The sequence below is a fragment of the Rhipicephalus microplus genome, chromosome X (genome assembly GCF_043290135.1).
Source record: "Rhipicephalus microplus isolate Deutch F79 chromosome X, USDA_Rmic, whole genome shotgun sequence".
NCBI classification, from domain to species: Eukaryota; Metazoa; Arthropoda; class Arachnida; order Ixodida; family Ixodidae; genus Rhipicephalus; species Rhipicephalus microplus.
In genome coordinates, this window is record NC_134710.1 from 448,236,637 (window position 1) to 448,253,293 (window position 16,657).

The window sequence follows — 16,657 nt, forward strand, 5'->3', positions numbered from 1 at the left end:
GTCGATTCCTGTGTCCCGGGCCAGCGTCGTAAAATCCAGACAACTGCACCGGCCGGGTCTCTGCAGACAATTCCGTGCCCTACAACGCCATTTGAGGTTGTAGGTATCGACCTTTAAGGCCCTCTTCCTGTCACATCTACTGGCAAACGATGGATAGTGCCTGCCGTAGACCACTTGACACGCTAAGCGGAGACAACGTCTGTATCAACTGCCTCTGCTTCGGAAGTTGCCGACTTCGTACTGCACGCCATCATTCAGCACCATGGCGCCTCTCGTATATTGCCGAGTTGCCGCGGAGGGGTGTTCCTGTCACAAGTGCTGAATGAAGTATAGCGGGCCTCTAGGATAACACACAAGACAGCTTCAAGATACCACCCTCAGACCAACAGTCTCATTGAGAGGTTTCACCGTGCTCTTGCTGATATGATAGCCATCTACATCAGTCCAGACCACGAAAACTCGGATACTCTTCTACCATTCCTCACCTTTGCCTACAACACGGCCATTCAGCGCACCACCGGATATTCGCCGTTCTACCTCGTTTATGGACGTTTCCTTACTTCTTTCCTCGGCGTTTTCTTTTTCAACAGTCACATCAAGTCACCTCCGTCTTCCAGCGAGGAATACATTTCAAGACAAGCTCAGTGTCGCGATCGTGCTCGCATCAACACGAAAGCGTAACAGCAAGATCGAAAAGTCATTTATGACGTATCCCATCGCCTTGTATTCTTCCGACCTGGTGACGAGGTGCTCCTGTTCACACCTATTTGTACACCTAGTCTATGTGGCAAGATTCAGCCACACTTTATTGGACCTTACATAGTTATTGAGCAGACTTCGCCCTTTAATTATCGTGTAACCCCACTTGTCGTCCCAACAGACCACTGTCACTGCACCACAGATATCGTTAACGTGTCTCGCACGAAGCCTTTCAGGTGACATTCTCTGTCACATTGACTTGCAACGGCAAGGTTGGCCGCTCCGATGTGGGGGTAATTAGTGTGAGCATTCATTATGTGCTTTTTCTCATATATGCATTATCATAATCATCATCTTCCATCTGGGTCTTTGTCCTCATCTTCACTGGGTGTCACCACAATCATCATCGAGTGTAGGGGCGCTCGGTCTCAGACTGCTTGTTCTTTGCTGAGCCCTTGGGCTGAATAAACGCTGTCTCAGCCCAGACGTCATATTTTTATCTATGCCGATTGTAAGTAAATAATATATGACAATGACTCTTTAGCAGTTATTCATGCAAAAGACTTGGAGACCACACCATGAAAAAGTAATACATTCTGCCATAATTTAAAGACCTGGTGTAGGTTGAATAGGCTTATTCTAAATAAATCGAAAACTAAATGTGTGTTGTTCCTTGCCTCCAGCATTTTAGGTAAAGTTGGTCAACTTATAACACTTGGGCGATTTTAAATAAAAATAGAAAAAACAGATTGAAGTTCTTGGTGTAATCCTTTTTCTCGAATGACCATGAGAAAACTTTATTGCCAAATTTTCGCAGAGCCACCGATGCATTAAATCAGAACCATCACTTTTTTGTTGTTATCAATAAAAGGATGTTATATTTTGTTCTTTTTAATTCTCACTTATATTATTGCACTTTAATATGGGGAAACATGACAGTATCAAACTTACAGCAGTCCGAAACAAAAGCGCTTCGTTCAATAGAAAACTCCTCGTATCTGGAACACACAGACTCTTTATTCTAAAAACATAAAATCATGAAGATTCAGAACATATGCAAACATAAACTTCTAAGACATATAAAAATGTTATATTAGGAAGAATACAACTATTTGAAGCAATCGCGATTCTTCGAGCAAATAAAATTTTCTATCCTTTTAGGTAACACCCTCCATATCGCGTTCCTTTCACGGGTACTCATTATGGGAAAGAAAAACTTGATCATGTAATCGATTTTACTCTGAATATATCTATACCAAAAAATGTTGATGTTTTAAACAGTACTAACAAAAACTTGCTGGATCTCTGTTTGTGAATGTATGTCTTTATGTGAATTTATGGAGCAACTAATGGTTCTTTAGTAGTTTAGCAGTAGTTACTTTAGCTGTAGTTTCTAACGTACATATTTTTTCCTTTTTATACAGTTTTTTTGGTTGGTTATCTGTTTTGTGGCTTGCTATTTTTCCGTTACAACTTGAACTGGTCTACCAGTGGGCCAGCCCGCCGCTGTTGTCTAGTGGCTAAGGTACTCGGCTGCTGACTCGCAAATTGTGGGATCGAGTCTTGTCTGCGGCGGCCGCATTTTTGATGAAGGCAAAAATGCTTGAGGCCCATGTGCTTAAATTTTGGTGCACGTTAAAAAACTCCAAGTAGTAGAAATTTCCGAAGCCCTCCACTGCAACGTCTCTCATAACCATATGGTGGTTTTGGGACGTTCAACCCCACATATTGTTACGTAGGTGTTGGTTCCAATGTCGACTAGAGGATGCTCCTAGCCATAGAAAAGGTTGAAGCGTCTCGGGCTCAGAACCGATTGTGTCACATTTGCCTTAGGGCGTCTGCAACTTCAACTCTTTGCGTATCATTTTGGTGGAAGTGCTGGGTGCGTCTCTGCGGAAGTCGGAGCTGAATCTCCGCAGCAGACATCACATCGGTTTCGCTGCTATAACTAACAGCAGTGTACCGGCCGCTCAGGCGCAAGTGCAATACGTGATGCCTCCGCTATGTGACCCGGGGGTCTTCACCGGAACTGGCAAGGTCGACGTTGATGAGTGGCTGTCGACGTATTAGCACGTCGCCAAGAGTTACAGGTGGGACCTAACACTTATGATGGGGAACGTGATATTTTACCTGGGGGACACCACAAAGGCGTGTTTTGAGACGCACGAAGCTGAACTGGCAAGTTTGGACATCTGTAAAGAGAAGCTACAAGATCTTTTCGAGAAACCAATCGGACGCCAAGCAGAAGCCCAGAAGAATCTCGCGTCTCGTGCCCAGACGTCCACTGAATCGTGCATTTTCTACATTTAGGATGTCCTGGCACTTTGCCGAAAAGTCAATGAGAACATGTCGGAGGCAGATAAGGTCGGACACATCATGAAAGGCATCGCCGACGATGCGTTCAACTTCTTGTTATGTAAGAGCTGCACAACAGTTGACTCCCTCATCAAAGAGTGCCGCATCTTTGAGCAAGCAAAAGGCAAGTGCAACGCTTCGACCGGCTTCCTAATACGGCTCCAACCTCGTCCTGTAATGAACCAGCACCGCTGCATCAACCAGCATCACCAAGTTTTACGCAAGCCATACGTCCCGAACTTGAGGCTCTACGGCTCCGAACTCTCGCGGTCCCCACTCGCATGGCAACCTGACAATCTCGCTGATACCAACTGTTGTTGGCCAAGAAATTGCAAATATGAACATACCATCCGCCGGTAGCCCACGTCTCACCATGACCGCCCCGATCATTGCCTCTGCTACGCCCCGACAGTATTCGGCGAACCAGTACCAAACCTGTCTTGAGTGGCGATCGCCGAATGACAGACCAATCTGCTTCGTGTGCTTCCGGATCGGCCATATCTCCTGCCACTACCATAGCCGCTGTAATTTATCGCCTCAGCTATATATGACCGTCCTTATTAACGCTCAACTCATCCTCTGTCGCCACACGCCAAATCGTCCTACGCTGACCCTGCCACTCCTCCTCGGTTCGTCACTAGCCGTTCGCCCTCTCCGCAGCGTCGACAGTCCCGTTCAGCTAGATCTCGGCAACCTCTGTCCCCATCCTACCCAGGGCAATTCTCGGGAAACTAACCAATGCAGCCCCAAGAGGTGAGGTTGCGTTGACGACTCTGACTACAAAACTTCTATTGAGCCTCGCCCATAAAGGAAACCTGATTGAAGTTTTTGTTGATCATGTGCCCAATAAAGGCCTCATTGACACTGGAACTTAGGTGTCTGTCATGCACTCTGACCTTCGTAGCCGTCTTTACAAAGTGCTAACGCCCACCGAATTGTCTGTCCTACGAGTAGCCAACGGCAGCACAACTGCCGTCACGGGAATGTGTACCGCTCTTATCACCATCGCCGACCGCTCAACGTTGGTTCTGTTCACTGTACTTGCCGAGTGCCCCACGAGATGATGCTCAGAATAGACTGTTTGAGGGTTCGTTCTGCGCTTATCGACTGTTCAACCAAGGTTCTGAAGCTTGAGCTACCCCAATGCTGTACCGACACCTGCGCAGACGTTCAGTCCCGACTTCGGTCTACTGACTTTGTTCAGCTGCAACATGTCGCCTTGCCAACCACTTCAAAATGGTACTTACATCGTGTCTCCACTTTACACCGTCACACTAGAACGTCAAATAGCTCTCCCTCGCTGCATCTGCACGCTCACCAACAACTGCGCTTGGTTTCCTCTCCTGAAGTTTGGCTCGTCACCACAAGCTCTTCCTGAGGGCGTATCTCTTGCTGTGTTGTCCCCTTTGGACGACTCCAGAGTATGTGAACTAAGCCATCAACAACCATCAGCGTTTGCTCGACCTTCGGCCCCGACAACGCCTTCTAATGAGAAGCTCAACAAAATGATAGCTCCTGACCTACAACCTTCTTAGGCTGACACCCTCCATCGCGTTTTGATGACTTAGAAAGACATATGTGATTTCGACAACCGCACGCTAGGATGAACCCACATCCATAGGCGTCCCTATTATCGTGTGTCGGCGGCAGGACGTAAGTCATACAAACAGAGGTCAAGGAAATGCTGTCCAAGCATCTTATTGGACCCTCCTTCAGTCCATGGGCGTCCCCTGTCGTTTTAGTAAAAAAGAAGGTCAATGCTTCGAGGTTCTGCATTGATTATCGTCATCTGAAGAAGATCACAAAAAAGGACGTTTACCCGCTTCCGCGTATTGATGACGCACTAGACTGCTTACACGGTGCCAGTTATTTCTCTTCGGTCGATTTACGTTTTGGCTATTGGCAAATTGCTGTCAATGACAGGGATCGCGAGAAAATGGCGTTTGTCACTCCAGACGGTCTCTACCAATTCAAAATCATGCCTTTCAGACTATGTAATGCCCCGGCCACCTTATAATGCATGGTGGACTTTATTCTACGTGGTCGACGACCTTATTGTTTTTTCACCGACGTTCGACAGCCACCTCCATCAGCTCTCGGCCATCCTTGACGTCTTCCTACGAGCAGGCCTACAGCTGAATTCTGCAAAATGTCATTTAGGCCATCGTCAGTTACGCGTCCTCGGTCACCCGGTGGATGCTACTGGCATACAGCCTGATCCCGACAAAGTGCGTGCAGTCCGCGAGTTTCCAACTCCTCGTATTCCTTTTGATGACCGAAGTTTCCTGGGGCTGTGTTCCTATTTCAGACAATTTATTAGACCAATGTTCTAATCCCTGTAACTTCCGTAGTATGCCACGTATTCACAAAATTCTTGCGGCCGCATGTTCGCAAAAAAAAAAACTGCACACTCATCTCTTTTTAAAAATTTTTTTACCTCAGGGCTGCTTACTGGCCCTTTAAATAAAGTTCTCTGTCTGTATCTCAGTATCTTAGCCACGCCTATAAAATTTTATATGCTGTTTACTATTAGCTTGTCAATCCTGAAACCCCATCAAAAAACAATGTTACAAACCCTGGAATCTGAGTGGTATATGCTTCAAGAGATGTGCAACACCCCTCCAGTTAGCACATCTGATATACCTTCTCACACAAGGGCACTAAGTCCAAGAAAAATATTTTCACTTTAACAGCTTCGGGTGACCCTACCTGAGGAGAAACGCCCCTTAGGACATCATTGGTAGAGCAGTAGCCATTGAACCTGTCCGTAGTGATGAAGGCAAAATAATGACTCCCACAGTGACATGGATTAACCACTAACACTGGTAGAAAATAGCAATTCTTATGCAACATTCAGCAGAACCTTGCCTGTCAATGAAATTGTGCAGCAGTAGTATGATGTCCTGTCTGACGTTTCTGTGCAGTTCACGTGGCCCTGAGCTGTTGAGATGCAAATACTTACAAGGATGCCAAGGCCCGCTACATGCAAATCGTTTATGGTTCTGGGTGCAGCCCATGTGTCCCTAACTCGTTCAGACCTCATTTGTTTGAAATCATTGCTTGCCACAAATAATAATAAAAATATCTGGGGTTTCACGTCCCACTACCACCATGTGATTATGAGAGGCGCTGTAGTGCAAGACTGCAGAAATTTTGACAATCTGTTGTTCTTTAACGTGCGCTGACATCACAGAGCACACGAGCCTCTGCCATTTCACCTGGATCAAAATGCAACCGTCGCAGCTGGTATCGAACCTGCAATCCTTGGGTAAGCAGCCGACCACCCTAACCACTGTTCCAGCGTGTCGGACACTTGCACAAAGCAGAACACTTAAAAGTGAGTGTTGGACTAGACACCACATCTGTTCAGCAGTTCAAGTCAATGAGATAGCCTGAAACAACTTCTCACAAGGAGAGCACCATTACACTAAGCAACAAAAGGAGCAAGCTGGTAACAAAAAGAAAGTCTATTGCTCACAGCCTTATTGAGAAAGATAAAGTCTAACATCAAGAGGCATAAATATTCGCAATGAACTCCAACAACTGCTTGTGAACCATAATAATCAATATCAAGGGTTAGTGCACAATATATGCAGCTCTGCTGCTACTGTAGCCTCTTATGATCACAGTAAGTGTACTCCAGCAACCCTGTGTAGCTGCAATACTTGTACAGTACAGTGTAAATATAAATGCCTGCTGGTTTTGTAAAAATGTAGACTATAAAACTTAGCAATGAGCACTTAAGAATATGGTGCAAGCCCAATTTTTGAGCACATGACACCTCTTCCCACGAAGAGAGTCGTGATGCACACCCAGGTAACTTGCATCCACATTTAACTACGTGTCGTTGGATGACGTGTGCGTTTATGTATAAGGTTCATGTCACCGCACACTGAAGTGTTGACCAGGTGTACACACTGCACCACATTCTAGCAAAAGGGCTAGGAAAGGGTCAGCGTTCTCATCCAAACCAGTGGGCCCCCATGCATTGCCGCGTCCACTCATCCTGGCACAGCCAGCACCACTGGAACCCACACTGCGACCTGCTGCACACCATATGCATACAGCCACCTAGAACAAACAATGAACAATGCACAGTTGCAACATACAACCCTGCCACAAATTTATAACTGGTTTAAACTAGGCTACCATGATGTGCCTTTGCAATGAGGAACCCTAATTCAAACACTAAAGAGCACAGAAAGCACAAGAAAACTGGATAGTGTGCTCTTTAGCACCTAAAGCAGTTATAAATTTCAAGGTCTCTTTCAAAAAACAATGCATAATTATAACAAAAAAATAATTACCAAGGAAATCTTCGCTGGGAGTTATGTAAGCATAAAAGAGCAGTGTGCTAATATTCAACTTTAGAATATTTTTGTAATAATGTTTGCTATTCGATTCCCACCACAATTTTAGTATTCGAATATCCCTAGAGATCACGAAACAGTTCGGAAATTCGTACAGTCTATTATGCTCAGTCAGTCAAATCGCCACAGCTGCATCCGAAACAGCTTTGAAACCTAATGCCTCCCAATATACCTATCAGGCATTTTAGTGCGTGCCCAAGCTCTTGTGAAAGCATTTGGTACCTGCCGCGAACCCTGCTTGTCTACGTAAACTTGCATCTGGTGATGAGTGCCACTGGTACAAGAAAGCACCGAATGTATTACGGTGTTCTCGGTTGGGCCGTTTGGAAACGATGATGGGGAACACAAAGACTGTGGCAGTAGAGCGGATGACTTGTCTGGCTTTTGCTGATGAGTGTCGGAACAAACGATCGCTGAATCTCCGTCAATATGCAGCAGTGGACGGTTACTGTCTCCCTACCAGGGTCGTCCTTCTACCGTAGCCTTCTGCAGCACTGCTCAACATCTGTGTCGCACAGACGCTCCGGGATCGATGGTCAGATGGTCGTAACGAAAAACTTAACATGGCGATGCTTACACATGCAGTTTCCTACTGCTTCGACGTTATCAATTCACCGTCTTGCACTGTAGGAGCTACAAGTTCACTATGCGCGCATATACTTGCTTTATATTTGTGTCCTGAAGCTTCTAGGACGATGTACTCATCAGTATTTTGTTGTGTTTTCAAGATTTATTCTCAAATCCTCGGAAAGGTTAGCAAGCATGGCTAATTTCCTTAATAAAGACAGAACATAGATGATGCTTTGTTCCCAGCATCAGATGAAACGAAGCGGTAGCTGATTTCACCATTTGTGATGAGCTACTCACCATAGCTGTGATGAGAATGAGTGAGTAGCAAGCGCTAGTCTGGATCAAAGTGGGCCGTCGGGTCTGCATGAGTGCTGCTGTGTTGGCTTCTAACCTCAGCTGTGGTCATGGCCAATTCGCTGTCCGAATGCTTTGGCTGAGCAACTGGCTTGGACAAGGCCAGATGATTGATATCTGGGGTTGAACATCCCAAAACCACACTATGATTATAAAAAAAGCTATAGTGGAGAGCTCCGGAAACTTCGGCCACCTGGGGTTTTTTAATCTGCACTCAAATCTGAGCACACGGACTTACAGCATTTTCGCCTCCATGGAAAATTCAGCCGCCACAGCCGAGATTCAATACCGCAAGCTGCGAGTGTGCAGCCACGTACCTTACCACTAGACCACCACAGCGGGGTGGAAAAAGGCCAATTATGGTCATGTGATCAAACATGGTAGTTCATGTGTGCCGCTGTAGAAAATTGACCATACGAATTTGGGCGCAGCCTCCTGGTTTTGCCAGATCGAGCTAGGTAAAGAAAGCTTCAAGATCTGCACTTTGTTTATGCCACATGGCTGTTATATCTTTTCACGCACGCTGTTCTGAATCTCGTCAGCACGAGAAATATTTTAGGGTGCCATCCACCAAGTCCTAGAAGGTTTCGACGGTGTATCGATTGTCCTAGACAACATTCTATTATGGGGCCACACGAGAAGGCACCAAGATGTCAATCTCGAAGACATCCTGCGATGATGCTAAGAGTACAAACTAAAATTAAACAGTAAGAAATGCAGTTTTTTTACAGGAATCTCTCTGGTGCCTGGGACACCTTTTGACGCGTGACGGACTAAGCCTAGATCCACAGTGGCTAGAAGACATCTTGCAAGTGTAATTACCAAGCAACCAGAAAGAGCTGCTAACGTTCCTGGACATGATAAATTTTGTCTCTCGCTTTATTCTCAATACTTCACTGCTTAAAGAACTGATAAAGAAGAATGCAGCATGGCTTTGGAAGGAATGCCAAGATTCAAGCTTCAAGACTCTGAAGAAAGCACTTGTGGCAGCATTAGTACTATAATGGAAGGGCAAATCACTTAGGCCATCGGTAGATGCCAGTCAGAATGGAATTGGAGCAGTAATCATGCAGGATGGGCATCCACTAGCATGCTCATTGCGTTCCTTCACAGAAACGCAGCCAAAGTATGCCCAGAGTGAAAAAAAGAGATGATGGCAATTGTTCACCACTGTGAAAAATTTCGTGAGTGTCTTTTTGGGAAGCCCCAAGTGATGGTAAAATCAAACCACAAGCCACGAAAAATCAAATATCTCATGAATATCTTAATGTCATTCTCAAATACTCCATTTCTTTAAAAGATAAGTGACTGTTTGTACTGTTTATTCTCTAAATTAACTGTATTCTAGAAAGTTAGCACCGTCTATGCGTGTTATGTGTCTCGCTTTGTCCCATCTTGAATGCGCTATAGTTTTGGATACCATAAAAAAACCAAAATTGGCAGAGAAAGCTGTTATGAAATCCCAACAACAGCTGATTTTGGTGCTATGATTGCCTGCCACTGCTTCCACCAGTGTTCATAACTCCTACAAGATAAAACAGAAAAAAAATGAAATGAGGGAAATGGCACTATTATCAGATGTGTTTTAAATCTGGGCCCTTTGTTTTGCAGCTGAGTATTTTATTATAAAGCTAAACTAGTGCATGTAACTCTCTTGCAAAAATATCCAACACATGCATCCCGTTTAGCAAGGAATCTCATTAACGAATGTAATATAATATAGTAGCAGAGTAACATAGGAGCTAGGCATCATACAATGTGAATTTCAACACACATTGGTAGTTGAATGCTTGCAAACCCTTCCTCCAAAGAGCTCAGCATAATTCTTCATCAGTCACTGCCTAAAATGCACACTAGACCATACAGGTGTGTAGCAGGTACCATGCTCCTTCCCTGAATGACAAAAAAATGGGATATGTAGTGGGTGCTTCCCTGCTTCATGAAAATTACTGTGATTCATTGTGCAGTAGGTACTTTGCAGGTGTGCTTGATTAGTTGCCCCGAGAGAGCCTACAATGGGCAATAAAAAGGCTGCTCTTCCAGATTTTGTTGTCACTGTGCTGCGTGTTCCGTGCTGGCCTGGGAGTTTTTCAGACAGTTCAGGCATTGCATTTATTATTTTTTTGTTGGTTGCAAATTGAGAAATATAAATATGTGCTTGATGATCATTGGGCAACTATGCCTCTTTCCCATATATTACACATTGTAATTAACAAAGTTTTACTGCAAGGGCTACAAATGGTACACACATTTCCAACAAAGTGAACAGCGGAGGGCAAGATAAGATAGAAATTCAGCACAAGAAGAAAATGTCCAAGCAGTTATCATACGGCTTACAGAAAAATAAGTTTGGAATTCCGGTTACCAAAACTAATTCCCAGTTCATCTCACTTTTCTAAGATGCCAGGACTGCAAGAAGAAAGCTCATTTGGGTATTTTGAGCGGTGTTATTTAACACATCGAGTGCTTTTGCTGTACATGTACAGTAGCAGTTCTCTGTCCTGCAATGTCTTGGTGGTATGGGTATGTTTTTGACATTCCCCTTGAAATTCTCACACTTAATATACCTGGAAACAGAGAAATTCATAAAACCCCCAAGTGGAGAAGGAGGGGGGGGGGGGGTGCTGACTTTTTTTTTTTTAATCTGTAGCCATGATGGATTTGCCTTTAGCGACAAGCATAATCATGTTGTGCTGCCATAAGTCAAATTGATGCCCTGAATTACCTTCCCCCCTTTTTTGCATTAAAGAAAAAAAAACAAAAAAACATTAAAAACAAAAGAGGAAGGGGGGTCCCAAACACAAGCGCAAACATCGGTGTTGCGGTCTTATAATGAATTAATACAGCCGCACACACGAAAGTACGGTCGCCCACAAAGGTGAGAGTCTCAAAGCGAGAGCGCAAATGCTCTTGACACCGCGTCATCATAACAACTAGCGAAAAAATCAGTTTCCAGCAAAACTCGCTTATGTTTTTACACATGAACGGATGGGACAGCGCAGCTGGCTGCCGCGAAGCTTTGGCTTTGCTCGCTACTAGATTCTTTGAATAGGAATGCCAAAACACATCTAGCCTTTTTTGCGTCGTTACTGCCTTAAATCTACGGGTGCGTCAGCCACGTACCCTCGGACCTCGAAGATCACTATCGCATCGCAACGACCGCGGTTTCGTGTGCAGTGGCTGGGGCAAACTGAAGTTCTATTTTCAATCCATGTGCCTTCAAAACTAAGTCGTTTTATGCTATCTATGATGCAACTGCCACGGTTTTGTCCACAGTTTGCGAAAATCGGTGTTGCTTCAGCGTTGCGTTTGATGAGATCAGCGACTGGCCAAGCGTTGGCTGCGCGCATACTTTCGGAGTTCAGTCAGTAACGTCGCCATACATGATCATGTCGAAAGACCGCGGTTTCGTCAACAGAGGTTGTGGCAACGACAACCACACGCACTGTAAAGGACAGTGCATGCGCTTGTCGAATGCCTACTTGCGAAGCTTCGAGCATACCACTTCCGATCGGCCTTTGTTCAACGGTTTGGGTAGTAAAGTTTATATCACACGCCGCGATTAGGAAAAGTGTTTAATATTCAAATTTTGGCCCAATGAACACATGAATCTGGCTGGGGAATTTCACGATTTGGTATCTGCCGTGGTTTTGCATCACTGAGACTCTACTGTGCGTTTAGATGAATGCCTCTCAAATTTGTTAATAATAAAATGCGGTGGGCTTGCAAAAAGCATCGAATGGGCTGACCTGCGTTTGGTCAAACGAATTTCAATTTCCAAAAGATTTTCATGGCAACCATACAAACAGGAGAAACGGTCGAAACCAAAGACTCTCCTGGACAATGTGGAAGACTTTGCAGGTATTTGATAACACCAATATATATTGTTCTTTCTTGGTGGCAGAATATAGCACAACACCATTTTTGTGGCCCCCACAACTAGCTACGGCAATGCACCGTAGCCAATTGCAGAGGCCACACTATTTTACTAATTTTAGTTTTTTGAAATCGAAAATAAAATATTTCTCATAAAATTTCAGGCAAGATTTGCAAAATTGTAAGCGCGGTCGAAATTCGTACATTTTACAAGAAAATCGGAAGAGTTGGCAGGTTTCTTATAATGATGGTGCATGCACACTGGGAGGTGCTGCCTCCTCCTAGGACTTACAAGAAGGGTTGGACATTATTGTGCTTCTTTTTTGCAGAAATAAATATAACTGCTTTCCAACGTCAGCGCATCGCATGGTCTGCATCAACGCCACTGAGCAACGCCCCTTCACGGCTCTGATGTCGTGGCATGATTGCAATGGAGGCGGGCATGAAGCTTGATTTTTTACTTTTATCGGTACAACCTTGAAGGGGCGAAGGAGGTCAATTTTCAATTTTTAGGTACTTCTCTTTCCATGCTTATCAACGACACTCATCAGATACTCTCATTCTCCTCGATTCACTCTGCCCAAGGTGGCCACTTGCAAAGACAGTGCCGTGTGTTCACCAGCACAACTTGTCGCTCTAAGAATGGATGTTGTGCGTGCAGACGGCGATAAGGCACTGTGTGTAGATCTGTGTTTCAAGAAATACTATGCGCTAAAATACTACTGAGCGGTTTTAAATATAACTATAACGCAAAAGTGACAAATTTTCTGTAGATAAGAACCGAACATGCGACCTCCGAATAATGCGTCCGATGCTCTACTACTGAGCTCTGCCGCTGACGCGTTATTCAAAGGTCGCAGGTTCAGTCCCTGCTCACGGCAAACTATCTTTTTGTCCCCTATTCTTTCTTCACATTGACATAATAGTGACTTCTAATAACGTTCTCTATACTTTCTTTGGCATTATTGTTTAATAGTTCTCAATAAATTGTGCCTAACAAGAAAAATAGCCCTGAAATTTACGCTTTCTTTTATTGAACGTTTTGCAGATCTGAATAATGCTGACCCCAAAGAGCTGTTCAAAATGTTTTTTTCCCGACATTAGAGATTTCGTACATTGAAAACCACAATAAGTATACTATCTGACCATCTGGAAGTTTTTCTCTGAGGGTTAAACAATGGGTAAGCGGTGTGTTTAGTATAAGAACCATAATACAGAGAAATGTGGTTACAATGCAATAACCTTAAGAGAGACCAACATAAAAAGTCAAAGAAAAAAGTAGCGCTCTCCTTGTTCTCATCTTTCATGTGGTTAGTGTTTCCTGCACTTGTTCTGCATTCTGACCTTCCCCAGATCCTTTATGTTGGGTGGCATGGCACGTTTCTTTATAGTTTCCTCTGTTTCTTGCAGCAGTTCCACGCCTGTGCAGCCTCCTTGAGCAGTTTCTTATATATTCTATATTAATTGGTGACATTTTGTTTGGTAAAGGAACAACCCGCTAAAGACACATCTCACCAACCTGAAAACACATCAGGGATGAAGCGAGTTGGGCAGTAAATTTTAGCACCGCTTGAATTTTCCTACTGTCTAAAGTGCTCTCCAAGTGATATTTACATGTCCCAGAGATAGACCTATTACAACTGCCAAATATTTTCAACAAAGCATTTAAGAGAAAAAAAAAGTTTCCACCTTTTACATTTTTGTAGAAGCGGTACAACACATTCACAGGGTTAAAACACATTTACTTCCTGCAAGTGTCATTTGTTTAGCCATGAGTTTAAGACACCTTTTGAGAGTGAGGTCATTCATTTGAAACTCACATTACTATGCAATAACGTTCAAAAGTGCTTCTATTGAGACCAGTTAGTATGTCATATTGAAGGTAATGCTGTGCTGCAGAGGTGCACAATAGAAGAAGGACTTCTTTTGGTGTTTCTTCTGGTCTTTTCACGGTTATGCACCTCTGAAGTGCATCATAAGCATCGTCGTTAGTTTGCAAGTTATTTTAGAAGTGTGCACACTTTGTAGATTGCTAGATTCATGTCAGTTTGACTCAGAGTACAGAAATTTTTCAAACAACCTGCCCCTCACCACTGCGTTCGGTGGGTGTCCGGCATTTCGGGCATGGCTTGGTGGTAGCCTGCACAGTCAGTCGACTGGCTTCATCCCATGAGCTACCTTGCGCTGCAAAGAACCTTGACCCAGCCTGCGAAAAAAACGTGGTGGCTCTTTTCTACTCACACAACAATGTGTTCTGTCAATGGTATCATAGAACCACGGATCTGTGTACATAAATTTTGTGCGTACTGCTTGTTCTTGGTGAGGTGTAAACTCATTCATGCAGCATCGATGCACTTTTAGTTTTGACTAACAACTGTCTCAAAGGAGCACGAACACAACATATTTCTAATTTTTTTCATTGTTATTGTTGTTGCTGCCATAGGAAGCTAATGGTTCCCTCATCATGGCTGCAGAGCTTGTTTGCTCTGGCGTGCATTAATTGATTGATATGAAAGGTTTAACATCCCAAAACCACCATATGATTATGAGAGACGCCGTAGTAGAGGGCTCCCAAAATTTCGACCACCTGGGGTTCTTTAACGTGCACCCAAATCTGAGCACACTGGCCTACAACATTTCCGCCTCCGTCGGAAATGCAGCCGCCGCAACCGGGATTCGATCCCGTGACCTGCAGTGCTCTGGCGTGCAATGGTTGATTATTTGGAGCCATTCTCCAACTCAAGGTCTTGAAGTGCATGAAGCAACAAGCAAGGTGGGCCCAAGGATGCTTGAAGGTAAAAACAGCTGGCTATGTGACCGCACAAAACTGTTGCGTGCCTTGTTCCTCGTCCAGAGGGGACAAAAACTATGTCAAAAGTCTAGTCCAGAGACTGACAGACTTGTGACATAGGTGGTTGACATTTGTTTTGCAAACCAAGCTGATGTCTGCGACATGACTCATGAGCTTCTGCGTATCATGAGCTTCTGCACGTGGGCATGGAGGCGCTGAGAGAACAATGCTCATACCATGGTTCTTCGTTGTTTCGCAGATTATTGGCGCCTGCACTGACGGCTTCCAGCCCGGTGGATTGATGGGTGATAGCAGCATGAGTGTCTCCCTTGACAGCCCCCAAGCCATGCGTTTCGCCGCCAACAGTACCGGCCTGTGCCTATTGCATATATCCACGCACTCATCGACGCCGCTTGAACCACATCTTCCTGCTACACTTCCGGCTCAAGCAAGCTTCGTTGCGAGCTACCCCGGATCGACATCGCCAGTTGCAACAGTGGCTCCACCGCGGCCTACAAACCCAGGACGCGCGCTAGTTTTCGCCAGTGGGCATGGAGACGCCGAGAGAACAATGCTCATACCATGGTTCTTCGTTGTTTCGCAGGTTAGTTACCTTAGTCAACTTCCTCATTCCTGTTTCAAATCTGATGATCGCTTTTTTGTGGTGCTTCCATGCCCAGAAGCATTGCTTGAACCATTCAGTGCCCTTTTCTTGCTTATGTGTGGGGATGTGGAGCAAAATCCTGGTCCTGGCGATAATTCTTTGGCAGATATTGCCAAAATGCTGAAGGACTTGTCCGCGCGGTCTATTAGAATAGAGGCATCCCAAACAGCCATGTCCAATGACATATCCGAGTTAAAGGAGCAACCGAAAGCAGCTACGAGCCAAATTGCCGACTTTGGCAAGCGTCTGGGTTCTGTGGAAAGCCAGTTAGCTTGTTTCGACAGCGTGAGAGAAGACCTTAATGCGACACGTGCTGCAGTGGAGCGCGTGGAAACTGAAACGAACTCGCTTCGAACCCGTCTTGACGATCTCGAGGACCGCTCCCGAAGGGACAACGTTGTGTTCTTTGGGATTGAAGATGTCGCTTTAGAGACTGCCGAACAATCTGAAATGAAAGTTCTTAAACTTTTCGCTAGCAAGCCTCAGCTGACGATATCGTCGGATAGTATAGCCCGTGCGCATAGAATTGGCAAATTCTCTAGTGGCCGGAACCGCCCTCTTATCGTAAAATTTTCGGCCTACAAAACAAAAGAAACCGTTTTTGATAAACGCTTCTTACTAAAAGGCTGCAATGTTTCTATGAGTGAGGACTTTTGTGCAACTACGCGTGATACGAGAAAGGCTCTGTACGAATATGGCAAAGAACTGCATGTTCCGTTCAATCTTCAACACACGAAACTTTTCGCCAACGGAAAATGCTACGGCTATGATAAAACCACTAAAGCAGTGTACGTCATCGGTCCTTAAACAAGAAAAAGTTCCCCGGCTAGTAATAACATAGGAGATAGCGCAAGTGTTAGCGATTCTGTAAGTAACGACGAAAACATCGGTAATTCCACATACAGAACCGCAAATAGTCATGCTGCCTCCCTGCGTCTTCTCCGGTCTGGCCGTATGCCACAAAGTGATCTAAGTTAG

General features: G+C 44.7%; 1 protein-coding gene across 4 annotated transcripts in view; it reads right to left on the minus strand.

The window, feature by feature from the left end:
• Positions 1-1,454: 1,454 nt before the first annotated feature.
• Positions 1,455-16,657, minus strand: part of park (E3 ubiquitin-protein ligase parkin) — a 134,701-nt gene continuing 119,498 nt past the window's right edge. For 2 of the 4 annotated variants that reach the window (XM_037413141.2, XM_037413140.2), the window contains 2 exons: positions 14,316-14,430; positions 1,455-7,125 (listed from right to left, as the gene is read on the minus strand). In XM_037413141.2, coding sequence (XP_037269038.1) covers positions 7,016-7,125; positions 14,316-14,430 — 225 coding nt within the window. In that variant the 3' untranslated portion in view covers positions 1,455-7,015. The remainder of the gene's footprint in view (positions 7,126-14,315; positions 14,431-16,657) is intronic. The other 2 variants (XM_075880594.1, XM_075880593.1) reach the window with 1 other exon arrangement.